The sequence below is a fragment of the Lagopus leucura genome, unplaced genomic scaffold (genome assembly GCF_019238085.1).
Source record: "Lagopus leucura isolate 7727_CA_CO unplaced genomic scaffold, USGS_WTPT01 145-30_obj-0_obj, whole genome shotgun sequence".
NCBI lineage: Eukaryota > Metazoa > Chordata > Aves > Galliformes > Phasianidae > Lagopus > Lagopus leucura.
This window is the reverse complement of record NW_024964590.1, coordinates 26,427-37,542: the sequence shown is the minus strand read 5'-3', so window position 1 is coordinate 37,542 and position 11,116 is coordinate 26,427. Positions and strand designations below refer to the sequence as shown.

The 11,116-nt window shown below is 61.5% G+C and overlaps 2 protein-coding genes across 2 annotated transcripts in view; both read right to left on the bottom strand.

Moving 5' to 3' along the window:
- Positions 1 to 18: 18 nt before the first annotated feature.
- On the bottom strand, positions 19 to 2,279 carry ISYNA1 (inositol-3-phosphate synthase 1; the record flags this gene model as incomplete). The annotated part of the gene is given in 10 exon segments (XM_042892173.1): positions 19 to 142; positions 215 to 379; positions 477 to 692; positions 767 to 916; positions 1,000 to 1,193; positions 1,259 to 1,388; positions 1,492 to 1,575; positions 1,577 to 1,654; positions 1,743 to 1,864; positions 2,150 to 2,279. Coding segments are annotated over 10 exon segments (1,393 nt in total), but the record flags the coding sequence as incomplete, so codon positions are not given.
- A 3,690-nt stretch (positions 2,280 to 5,969) lies between these two features.
- Positions 5,970 to 11,116, bottom strand: part of ELL (elongation factor for RNA polymerase II) — a gene marked incomplete at its 5' end in the record, with an annotated part of 18,265 nt that continues 13,118 nt past the window's right edge. Inside the window, 5 exons of the mRNA XM_042892174.1 lie at positions 5,970 to 6,758; positions 7,465 to 7,509; positions 8,196 to 8,367; positions 9,419 to 9,485; positions 10,453 to 10,954. Of these exons, the coding sequence (XP_042748108.1) occupies positions 6,654 to 6,758; positions 7,465 to 7,509; positions 8,196 to 8,367; positions 9,419 to 9,485; positions 10,453 to 10,954 (891 nt within the window). The remainder of the gene's footprint in view (positions 6,759 to 7,464; positions 7,510 to 8,195; positions 8,368 to 9,418; positions 9,486 to 10,452; positions 10,955 to 11,116) is intronic.

The window sequence follows — 11,116 nt, the reverse complement described above, 5'->3', positions numbered from 1 at the left end:
CCCCCCCCCCCCTCCCACAGCCCCGCACCTCGCACGTGTTGTGGATGACGATGGTGTTGGTGCCTCCCATCATGATCTCCGAGGTGTATTCGTCCAGCGCTCGCTTGCTGTCCCCCACGTAGGGCACGTATTTGATCACCACCTGCACAGGGACCCCCATCAGCACCAGACCCCCCCTCTGAACCACCACCCCCCCCCCCCAGAGCTCACTCACGCAGTGGTCGGGTTTGTCCTGCGGGCCGTACAGCACCGGGTTGGCCTGCACTGTGTCATCCACCACGTTGCTCTTGGAGATCTCCTTGGAGCGGAACTGCTGCGGTGCTGAGAGGTTCTTCCCATCGTTGTTGCCCAGGTGGTTGTAGCTGACGATGGACCTGGGCTGGGGGGTGGGGGGCAAAGGGTACAACAGGGAACCGTGCAACCATCGAGTTGGATCAGTGGTGGACAGGTCAACCCGGCTCCATGTCCCAACGCACCTTCAGCCCGGCGCCCACCAGGAAATCCACCAGCACCGACTTCAGCTTCGTCTGCCCCGATTTGAAGTCGTCCCCGCAGATGAAGACGCGGCGCTGCGCTGCCAACTCCACGGCGCCTGGCACGAAGGTGTTCTGGGGCGACCCGTTGATGTAGGCGCAGCCCTCCAGGATGCTGGCCACGGCAAACAGCGTGGATGGGGACACCTCCAGGCCTCGCTGTGGGGACACCGCGGGGCTCAGCACTGCGGCACAGCCCCTCCACGTTCCCCACCCTCCCCCCTTCCCCTCACCTCGATGGCCCGCAGCAGGTTGTCGGCGCTGTCGTTCAGCCCTGGCACCACATCGCAGAAGCGCTCGGTGTTGGCCGTCCACAGCACGATGACTTTGTCCACCCCGCTGCTCGCCCTGAACTCCCGGATGTCCCTGCGGATCTGCTCCACCTGCAGGGATGGGGATGCAGACAGGACATCGTGGCGTCCCCCCGCCGTCCCCCTGTGCCCCCCCCCCCCCTCACCCCCAGCACCTGCTCAGCCTTGGAGCCCCGCAGCACGTTGTCCGCCCGCTCCTCCTGGTTGGCGGCGATGAACTCGGGGATGTAGATGGAAGGTCGGGGCTTCATCTGCTCCATGTGCGGCCACAGCTGCTCCTGCAGCGCCCAGTCCAGCACCTCGGCGCGCCGCATGGCCTCGGCCAGGTTCAGAGAGGAGATGTCCCACCCTGCAGGATGGGGTCACACTCAGTGCGCAGCCCCCACCCCCCGCCCACCCCAGCACCCCTCCTACCATCAAAGACGATGTCGTTGGGGTGCACCATGGGCAGCAGATCCCGGAATGGCACGTAGACATCACCAGTGGGGCCAGCACCCAGGCATACGGTGGAGGCCTGCAGCAGCGAGCCGTAGTAGTTGGCTTTCTAGAGGTGGGGGGCAGAACGCAAGGGTGAGCGACCTCCAAAGAGCCCAACATCCCCCCCCCCCCCAAATGAGGGGAGCCGGCAGGGCTGCCCCCTCACCCACCTTGTGGCCGGTTTTGGTCATCCAGGACAGCCCCAGGCGATTGGCCAACACGGCCGCCGTCACCGTGGTGCCGTTGTTGCCCCCCCCAGCCCACCAGCATCAGCCCCAGGCGGGGGACGTGCCGCGCCGTGCGGAAGGTGAAGCGCGTGGAGCAGGGCCGGACCTGCAGCAAAGGGGGGGGGCGGTCGGGACGGCGGCACCCGGCGGCGCGGCCCGGCGATGCCATCCCAGGGTGTCCCCGCGTCCCCTACCTTGGTGACACCGCCCTCCCTGCAGACGTGCGCGGTGCTGTACGTGTACTGCGCCTCGATGAAGTCTTTGCCGTACGCGACGTCGGGGCTCTCCACCACGAAGGGCTCTGCCATTGTTCCCGCTGCTGGGATGGAAGGAAACGCGACTCCCGCCGCTGGGACACCGCGCGGAACGACGGGGCCGACCCCGAGCCCGGGACACCGCCAGGCGGGGGGGGGCACCGGGTACGCGGGCGGCAGCGGGGGGGCAGCGCGGTCTCCGCTCCCACGGGGGCAGCGGGCGCTGCGGGGCACGCGGGGACGGCACGAGAGCGGCCGCCGGGGGGACGCGGATCGCGGGGCCGACATCGCGGGGGGGGACAGACGGATACGCGGAGTTCCCCCCCCCCCGCCTCCCCCTCACTCACCTGGAGCCGGGCGGCTGCCGGCGCTGCCCCGCGGGGATGTGAGCGCGGCCGGGGCTCCCCCTCCGCTCCCGCCCTTAAGCGGCTCCCAGCGCCCGCCCCCCCTGGCCCCGCCCAGCCCAAAACTTTCCATCGGCGCCGGATCCCCCCCCGCAGCCCCCGCCCGCACGTGCCCCGGTACCGGGGGTTCGAGAAGGGACACCGAACGCGACTCCGGACGGGGACCCCCCGCTCAGCCCCGGCCCGGTGCGTTCTCTCCCTCTCCCCCCCCGCCCCGTGCTCTCACCGGCGCTCGGAGCGGACGGGCCGGGCCGGGTCTCCTCCAGGAGGGAAAGCGGCCGTTGACCCGGGAAGGGGAAGTGGCACCGGGGCCGGGGGGTCCCGCCGCTGCCTTCCGCCCATTCACTGCCCCGCGCCGGCGGCTTCCGGAGCGGCGGGGGGGCCCGGCGCCTTCCCACGGTGCCGCTCCCACGGTGCCACCGCGCCCGGGCACCGCGAACCGGAGCTCCCGCCCCCCGTGCCCCCCCGCGGCCCCCGGCTCGGCCATCCCGGAGCCCCGCGAGGACACCCCGCGGCACCGTATCGCTCGGTCCCCGTCACCGACGGACGGGCGGCGGGACGGCGAGGAGGTCCCGGTTCCCGTTTCAATGGGAAGAATCCGTGTCATAGCATCCCCCGGAGCGGAGCGACGCCCCGAGGCCCCCCGGCGCTCCGTCCTCCCCCACCCGCGCTCCCCGCGAGGCGTGAGGACAGCTCGACCGCCGCCCACCCCCCGTCCCGGGCTGCGGCTCCGCGGGAGCGAGCGGGGATGGGGACCACCGGGAGCAGCGGGCAGAGCGCGCGGGGAGCGGCGGCGTCGGGGCTGCGGGACGTGGGGGGGGGGGGGGGAAACACGGCCGGGACGGGGGGACACCTCCGGGAGAGGGGGATGCGGGCGGCCCCGAAGGCCCCGTCCAGACCTCGGGCGTCGGAGGAACAATGCTCCCTCAGAGGACAAAACGAACCCCGCGTTGGAATTCCAGCGCCTCAGCAAATTATTGAAACAAAAATAACATTTCTTTGTACAATAATCCATCGGGCGGGGAGGGTCCGGGCAGCGCTGCCAGGGGCCGAGAACTGGTATTTTTCCACTGCTTTCCTTCTTCTTTTTTTTTTTTTCTTTTGCCCCCCTCCCACAACTCCCACCATTGTTCCTTCCCACCCCTCCCACGCCGCGCTGTTCCCTCGCACCGTGGGCTCCGTGCCCAACGCCTCCGCTCGCAGCTCGGGGCTGGCGGGGACCCAACGCTGCGCAGCCATGGCGACCGGCACGGCCCCGCAGCAATGGCACCGCGACCCCCGTCCCACGACCCCCCCGCGAGGGCTCCGGTCCCGTTCCGTGCCCTCTGGGATGCGGTCCTCGCGGTCCTTTCCCGTCGGGTTTCGTTCCCTCCGTGTGCGATGCTCCCCTCCGCACCCCTTTGCCGTCCCCATCCCCGTCCCCGCGTCCTTTTGCTGTGACCTTCCAGGACCCGCGCACCTGAGGGCGGATGGACGCGTGCTAAGGGATGGACGGACAGACAGACCGGCTCCATCCGAGCGTGCCGGGGTTGTGGTGGGGGGGGAGCTGGGGCACTTATCCGGTTATCCTAACCAACTTCCTCCGGCCGCCGGGAAAGGCGCTCAGCCCCGCAGACGGAGCGGCCCGCAGCGCTGTGCCCGCACCGGGCGCGACACGGAGCCGCCGCGGGGGAAACGACCGCACCGCCTCGGGGCGGCACAGCGGGGTTCCCCGCGTCCCCGCGACCGCGGCCGCCCACCGACGGGCGCACAGGAGCGGGAAGCTGCCGCGATCCTCCCGGCGTTGGCACGGAAGGAACGCAGTAAATTTCCACTCGGAGTTCATTAGCGCTCGGCCCGACCCCGTCTGCGGCTGCCGGGGGTGCGGAGGAGGCGCCCGGGGACACCGGGAGGGGACGGAAGCCCGCGATCGGAGCGAGGAAACCCGCACGTGGCTGGGGATCGACGGCGTCCCCGGGTGACGGACGGGAACGCAGCGACGGGCGGGGGCCTCGAGGGCGGCTCTGCCCCCACCTGGAGCCGCTCAGCGCGGGATGCGGCACCGCTCGGCCCCGCCTGCGATCCCCGCGCCGCTCCGGAGGCGGAGGAGTTGGGGCCGCGAAGCGGAGGAGACCCCGCGGTGGGCGCAGGGCGGCGCTGCGCCGCTCCCGGCCGCGAAGCCCAAACCCGGCTGCGGGGACCCCAGAGCGGCCGCCGGAGCCCCTCCGTGCACCGCAGGGCGGCCTGCGCTCCTGGCGCTGCTGCAGCCCCACCAAAGGCAGCGCAGCTCTGCGCCCCGAGCCCAGCCTCCCCCCAGCGGCTTTTTCCCAGCCCGCACCATTCCCCCCTTCCAGGTTCTCCCCGCGCTCCGAAGCGTTGGAATGAAAGATGGGCCCGCATTGTTCGCATCGTTTCCCAATACAGTGAATTTATTATATGTTGCAAAATCAGCATTCAGCTTTTTTAGTGTACAAAAAAGACACCAGAGCTCTTAAGAAAAGATTAGGAAAGCTGAAGACTACGCCGCCTTTAAATCGTAACGTTTTGGCAAAGTGAAAAGCTTCGTTTTTGTAAACTCCAACTCCATGGCTCAATATAGTTTTATCCACAGTACAATATTACAAAGTAAAACACAGTATCAATAAGTTAAGATCATACTTAATCACCTAAACTGGCTGCTATTCACCCAAAAAGCACGGGGTTGGCCTTGGCCTAACTTCCTCATCTCTACAAGGGAGAACAAAAAGGCAGATCCGACTACGGCCCTCGACGCAGTCCGAAAGAAAAGTGAAGCACAGAAGTCGTTGGCTGCTAATTGGGTCTCACAGTTTGGATACTCATTAAATATTTTCCGTTTTTATATTCCTTTTTTTGTTGTTTTTTTTTGCCTTTTTTTTTTCTTTTTTCTTTTTCTTTTTTTTTAGAAGTTCCAGAATATACATGTCAATGGACACCATACATCTCTGTATACAACTCTGTTTGCAAAAATATCTCATAGCGGGTGTATAAAGATCGGGGATCCATCTCTATCCCCCCCCCCCCCCCAAGAAGCCAAAAAGAAAAACAACAACAAAAACCCAAACAAAACCAACCCCAACCACCCCCACTGCAACTGGGAGGGAGGAGAAATGTTGGCGTGGAGGAATCGGCCCCAGTGCTGGGATGTGCTGGGGAGGGTTGGGGGGCTGGGGTTGGTTGGTTGGGGGTGTTGGGGGTGCTGCTCCCCCCCCCGGGGCACCGCGAGCACCACAAAGCATCCAAGCAGAAGGGAATTTTGTTACCACTGGGTTTCATCCAGCAGCTGGACCCGTTTGGATGTTTAGGAATGGGAGGAGGTGAGAAAACAGGGAAGAGCTGCAGAGGGGAAGCAGAGCTTTTTGCCTTTGCTCCCCCCCGGGGCCGAAGGCGCTGTGGGATGGATGGGGCCGAAAGGAACGGCGGCATTCAAAGGGCACCTTTGTGCTGTTTGGCATCTTCCTGGCGCCCCTAAGAGTCCAAATTAAAGAAAGAAAAAAGAGAGAAAGAAAAAGCAGAAAAGGAAGAAAGGCCGGGGGAGGAGCCGGGGGGAGGCGCCCCACTGGGAAAGCGCTGCCCCACGGCTCCCACGCTGCAGCTCAGCCCCACAGCTCCTCCACAGCGCCTCAGCATGGGGGGAAGGCTTGGAAACGCCGGGCCTGAAAGGAGAGAAGGGAGGCACAGTTGCAGATGCAGACGGTCGGGGTTTGGTTGGTTGGTGGCTGTTGGTTCGTTTTGCCTTTTTTTCTTTTTTTTTTTCCTTTTTTTCTTTTTTTTTTGTTTTTTTTTTTTTCCTGTTCTTTTCGTTCGTTTTTTTCTGTTTGTTTTTTTTTAAATACAAAAATAGACCACAGTCTCATCGGCGAGTCGTAAAATCGGCCGCCCTGGGTACAAAACTACAAAAGTCAAAGGCGGGCGGCGGGACGCGGCCCAGCAGCGCCATGGCTGGGCTACGGGGGGGGGGGAGGGGACACACAGAGCCCCGTGGCCGCCTGTCTGTCTGTCTGTCTGTCCGTCCGTCCCCACGCAGCCATGGCAGCACAGAGCAGGGTGGTTCTGGGTGCTGGGAGCACACAGCTCACAACAGGAACAGTCGCAGGTGCCACGGGGACCCCAGCAGCATCGCAGCTCCTCGCCGTCGGAAGGAGCGGCTGTGACCCAGAGGAACCCGGACTTCATGCCAAACTTTAATCCGTGAAAACTACTGATTTTTAACCTTTGGGAGCTTCGGTGGCTGTAGGTGATTTATTTCCCTTAAGCGTCTTGAAATAAGCAGAGTTCCATCGGTTGCGTTCCGGCGTTCGGAGAGGCCAAAAGCAGAGCAGGCCGCGCGCCCCCGTCCGCAATCCCCAAATTCTTCAGCCACGGAGAACTGATGCTCATCTCTGAGCGGGGCCGAGTGGCACTGAAGGGATGGCGGCCCGCTGCAGCCCCGCACGGCGCGTCCCACCGCTCAGAACTGCTGCTGGTCGTACTCTGCTATCAGTTTTTTGATGTGGGCCAGTTTGTTGTGCAGGTATTCGCAGCGGTTCTTCTCCTGGCTGTAGTTGGGGTTGGTCTGCAAAGAAAAACCGCCGTGAGGGACGTAAAGCGAGCAGAGCTGCGTCTGCTCAGAGCAACCGAGGGCCTGAAGGCAGAGCGGGGCTGGGGAAGCTCAGCCCAAAGCTCTGAGCCCCTCGGGGCTGGCAGGGCTCAGCGCTGCAGGGGCAGATGATGATGCACAGCCCCAATGTGCTGCTGCACCGCCTCTGCCACCTCCACCACCGCTCACAGCGAAGGATCCACGCTGAGTCCAACCAGCTGGCAGTGAGCTCAGTGCCTGCCATGCACAGCGGCCCCAGACCTGCAGCACCTCGCTGCCCATCGGCCCCACGTGACACAAACTGCTCTCACTTGTGGGGCAGAGGCACCCATTTCATGTGTCCCCTCCTTTGCTCCGTGCTGCTCACAGCTGGAAGCTCCCCAGCACACAATGCACAAACTGCACACACACTGCACACACACACACTGCACACAAACTGCACACACACACACACACACTGCACTGCACACACACTGCACACACACACTCTGCACACACACACAGCCCACAAACCCTCTCTGAACAATGAAGGCAGCACTTCTTGCACAAGCTCGAGCTGCACAAAGATGTGCTGACACGCTTTGGAGGCCAGGTTCTGTGCTTGGCAATGAATGACCTGCACCTTTCAGCCCCTCGGGGCTCCACCCAGAAGCCTCATTGACAGCCAGAAATTGGCACTCACCTTTTTGATTTTCCGATATTCCTGTAGGATTTGATCGTGGATGGTCTGAAAAGGAAAAGGTAACAGATTGATTTCTGAGCTGTCAGCAGCTCTGCCACCCAAAGCAGCAGCTGAGCAACACAGGTATCTCTGAGCAACACCTGCTCCCCCCACGTGCTGCCCACCCCCAGCACTGCCCCACTGCAGCCCCAGCCCCGAAATCCCACGGCACACTGACAGAATCACAGACATTTCCTCTGCAGGTCAGATTCATTTTTGCCCTGAGATACGAAGAACACTTTGGTGAGGAACTGGAAGATTTCTCAAAGAGCAGAAGGATGCTGGAGGGAGCATTGAGCACCACAGGCACTCTGTGAGATCTGCTCACTGCACTCAGTGAGACTTCAGTTACAGGAGCTGAGCAACACCACGTTATTAAGACTGCAGATGGGAGAGAAGCAGCTGACTGTGTGCCCTCCTGCCCTCCCAGCCCCGCTGTGCTCCCATCTGCACACACTGGGGTTTTCTGGCTGGTTATGGGATGCACTCAGTGCTTCCAGCAGCTTTTGGCTGCAGTCTCAGGGAGGCCTTTCCCCCGTCAGCAAGCGCTGTGCTGCGCACCCAGCTCCACCATGGAGGAGCACGGAGCTGTTGGAAGAGCAGCCCCAGAGCCGTGCGCCCATCCTGCAGCCACGTCTCACGGCACAAACTGCAGCAGCCCCACCTCAGCTCCAAGGGGTTCTTTGTTCTACCTTGTATTCTTCAGAGCCCTGCAGGAGCTGCTTCAGCTTGGAGTCCAGCTGTGTGAATCGCCGCGTTATCCGCTCTATCCGCGCGTGCAGGTCTCTGTACTCGTTGTATTCTGCATTGAAGTCGTTTTTGTAACTCTGACGCTGCTCCGAAGAGGAAATGGCTGCGTATTTTCTAGGGGGAGAACAATTTTGTTCATCAGTTTCCACGTCCTCCACAGAATCACAGAATTGTAGGGGTTGGAAGGGACCTCCAGAGCTCATCGAGTCCAACCCCCTGCCAAAGCAGTTCCCTACAGCAGGTCGCACAGGTCGGCATCCAGGCAGGTCTTGAACATCTCCAGAGAAGGAGACTCCCCCACCTCCCTGGCAGCCTGCTGCAGTGAACAGTGGGACCCATAGAGACACATTGGGACCCACAGAGACACACTGGGACCCACAGACTCCCACACCTCCCTGGCAGCCTGTTCCAGTGCTCCGTCACCCTCACTGTAAAACTCCATCCACACAGTGCACGCACTGCGGCGCCGAAGCAGGGTGACAGGTTGGGAACCAATGTGGTCTCTTGGGATCCGTGCCACAGCAGCACAGGGACAACAGCCAGGGCTGCTGCCCTGAGCTCCGTGCGAAATGAGCCGTTCCTTATCAGGGAGAGGCAGGATGCGATGTGCAGGCACTGCCTGGGAGCTGTGGGAGGACGCTCAGATCGCACTGCCACCGCGCTTCAATTCCTGCTGCCCCACAGAACACGGAGTTCTGCATCTGTGCCAGACCTTGGAACAGCAGGAGCACGAAGCTTCCAGTGCTCAGAGGCTCCAAAGGAGCTCAAGAGCCACTCAGCTGCCGCTGCAAAACGCTCTCAGCACGACTGTGTGGCAAACATGGGACAGCAAACCACGCTGAACAGACGGAATGCATCTCCAGCACCCTTGGAAGGCACCTGGATGCAGCTCATGTTTAACAGCTGCACTTTTGAGCTGCACTGAAAAGAGCCAATTAACGGTGGTCCTTCCATGCCTTAATGATGACTTTAAACCTGACCTCCTGCAGCAGATCCTCTGTGACGGAAAAGCCCATCAGCACCACAGGGTTTGTGGCTTCTTGCTCTATTTAATCCCACTCTGTGAAGTTTACCAAGCAACACCTGAGCCCAACACAAATCACTTTCTGACTTTCAGCTCACAGTGTGACCCCAAAGCTGTTCAGTAGGTGATAAAGTGACTCACAATAAATAATCCGGCATGTCCGAAGTTGACGTTGGTACGCTGGAGTTATTGCATGTCCCATTTAAACCTGAAAAAGAAACAAAAGACACAAAAGCTTTCTTGTAGGTGTTCTTCAACTTCTGTGCAATTGCACTGTGAATTCCTGAACCTGTCTGCAATGTGCAGATATTGATTTCTAAAGCATTTCTGCTTTTGCCTTCAGTTGAGGAGAAGGTGCTGCCACCAACAGCAGCAGCTCTGCCTCAGCTCAGTGGGGAGATCCCAGGGCTTGGGGTGCGGGACTGAGGGGCTGGGAAGGAAGGCAGGAAGATGCAGAATGCGAGTGAGGAAGATGGTGGTGGCGAAGGAAGGTTTGCTTTGCCTGTGAGTGCCACCTACTGTCTGCAGACAGGACCCTGAAGGTCCCTGCATTGCCCCAAACAGGGGGAACCTGCTGGAACTGAACAAGAAACGTCATCAAAAGGGAGCTGGAGCTACACTGCCATGATGGAAAACACTTCTATTGCATCCCAACAGCAACAGCTGCACTGTTCTGCTGCTGCTCAGGGCAGTGGGGGACAGCAGGGAGGCTTCCAGCCCGGATGAGGCAGCTGCACAGCTCTCTACCAGCCCTCCCCACCTCCTGCATTCAATCTGGTGCCTAACGTCTCACGGCAGTTACCCATCAACAGGTGACTGATATGACGACACCGATGATGGTTACCAGCACCAAACACAAGTCTGGAATCAAGCAGCGCTGCGTTTCCAGCAGGTCTTAATGTCTGCCTTTCATCCCTGTGCACTAATAAAGCTTCTCACTTAGCAGGAAGAAACACGACCCGGGCTGAGGTGGGTCAGAGCAGCACCAGAGGCTGAACAGGAAAGAACTGCCAGGCTCTTTGGAGAGGAGCAGCACTGCTGATTTGCAGGCAGGGCCGCTGATGACACCCCATCAACCAGGCAGTGCCTGCACGTGAAGGGACACGGCCACCTCTTCCCCCAGATGGATTTGGGGCAGAAACAGCAGCCAGCACGAAGGGCAGCAGGGCACATACCTGGCGCATCCTGCGGAACACTACCTAAGTCAGCATTTTTTATTACTTCACAGTCCTGCTTCTCCTCTTTGCACTTCTCTTCGCTTTTCTTCTCCTTCCTCTCTTTCTCTTTGTCTTTGTGCTTTTTGGATTTTTTCTTGCTTTTTACATACGAGCTGCAGTTGTGCTTGCTCGTCTGCGCACAGTCTGTGGGCGCGGGGAGGCTCAGCCTGTCGGCCGGCTCCGTGCCCTCGCAGTCTCTGCCGTTGTGGCTCAGGTCGTTGCTGACGTCGGCCAGCGGGTCGTGGGGCCGGGGCAGCTCCGGGAGGCTGGAGCTGGAGCTCACCGACTCCGGCAGCGCCGGCGGCAGCGCGGCAGAGGGGACGGGGATGGGGACCGGGACGTCCTTCCCGTTGGCGTTCAGCTTCCCGTTGAAGGTGGGCTGAGCTCGGTGAGCCAGATGTGAGATCCGGGGCTTCTTGTTGGCCAAGGGATCGATGAACTCCAGCGGCTGGGAGCGTTTCTGCGGAGGAAAAAGGAGAAGGAAATCTGAGCGCTGGCGGAGCTCGAGCATCGCGACCGCTAGGGGGGGGTGCGGGGCTGCAGAACAGGGGAGGCTGCAGGAGAACGGGCAGCGGGCACCGCGCACAGCCCTGCCGAAGCCCCAGCACCGCGCACAGCCCTG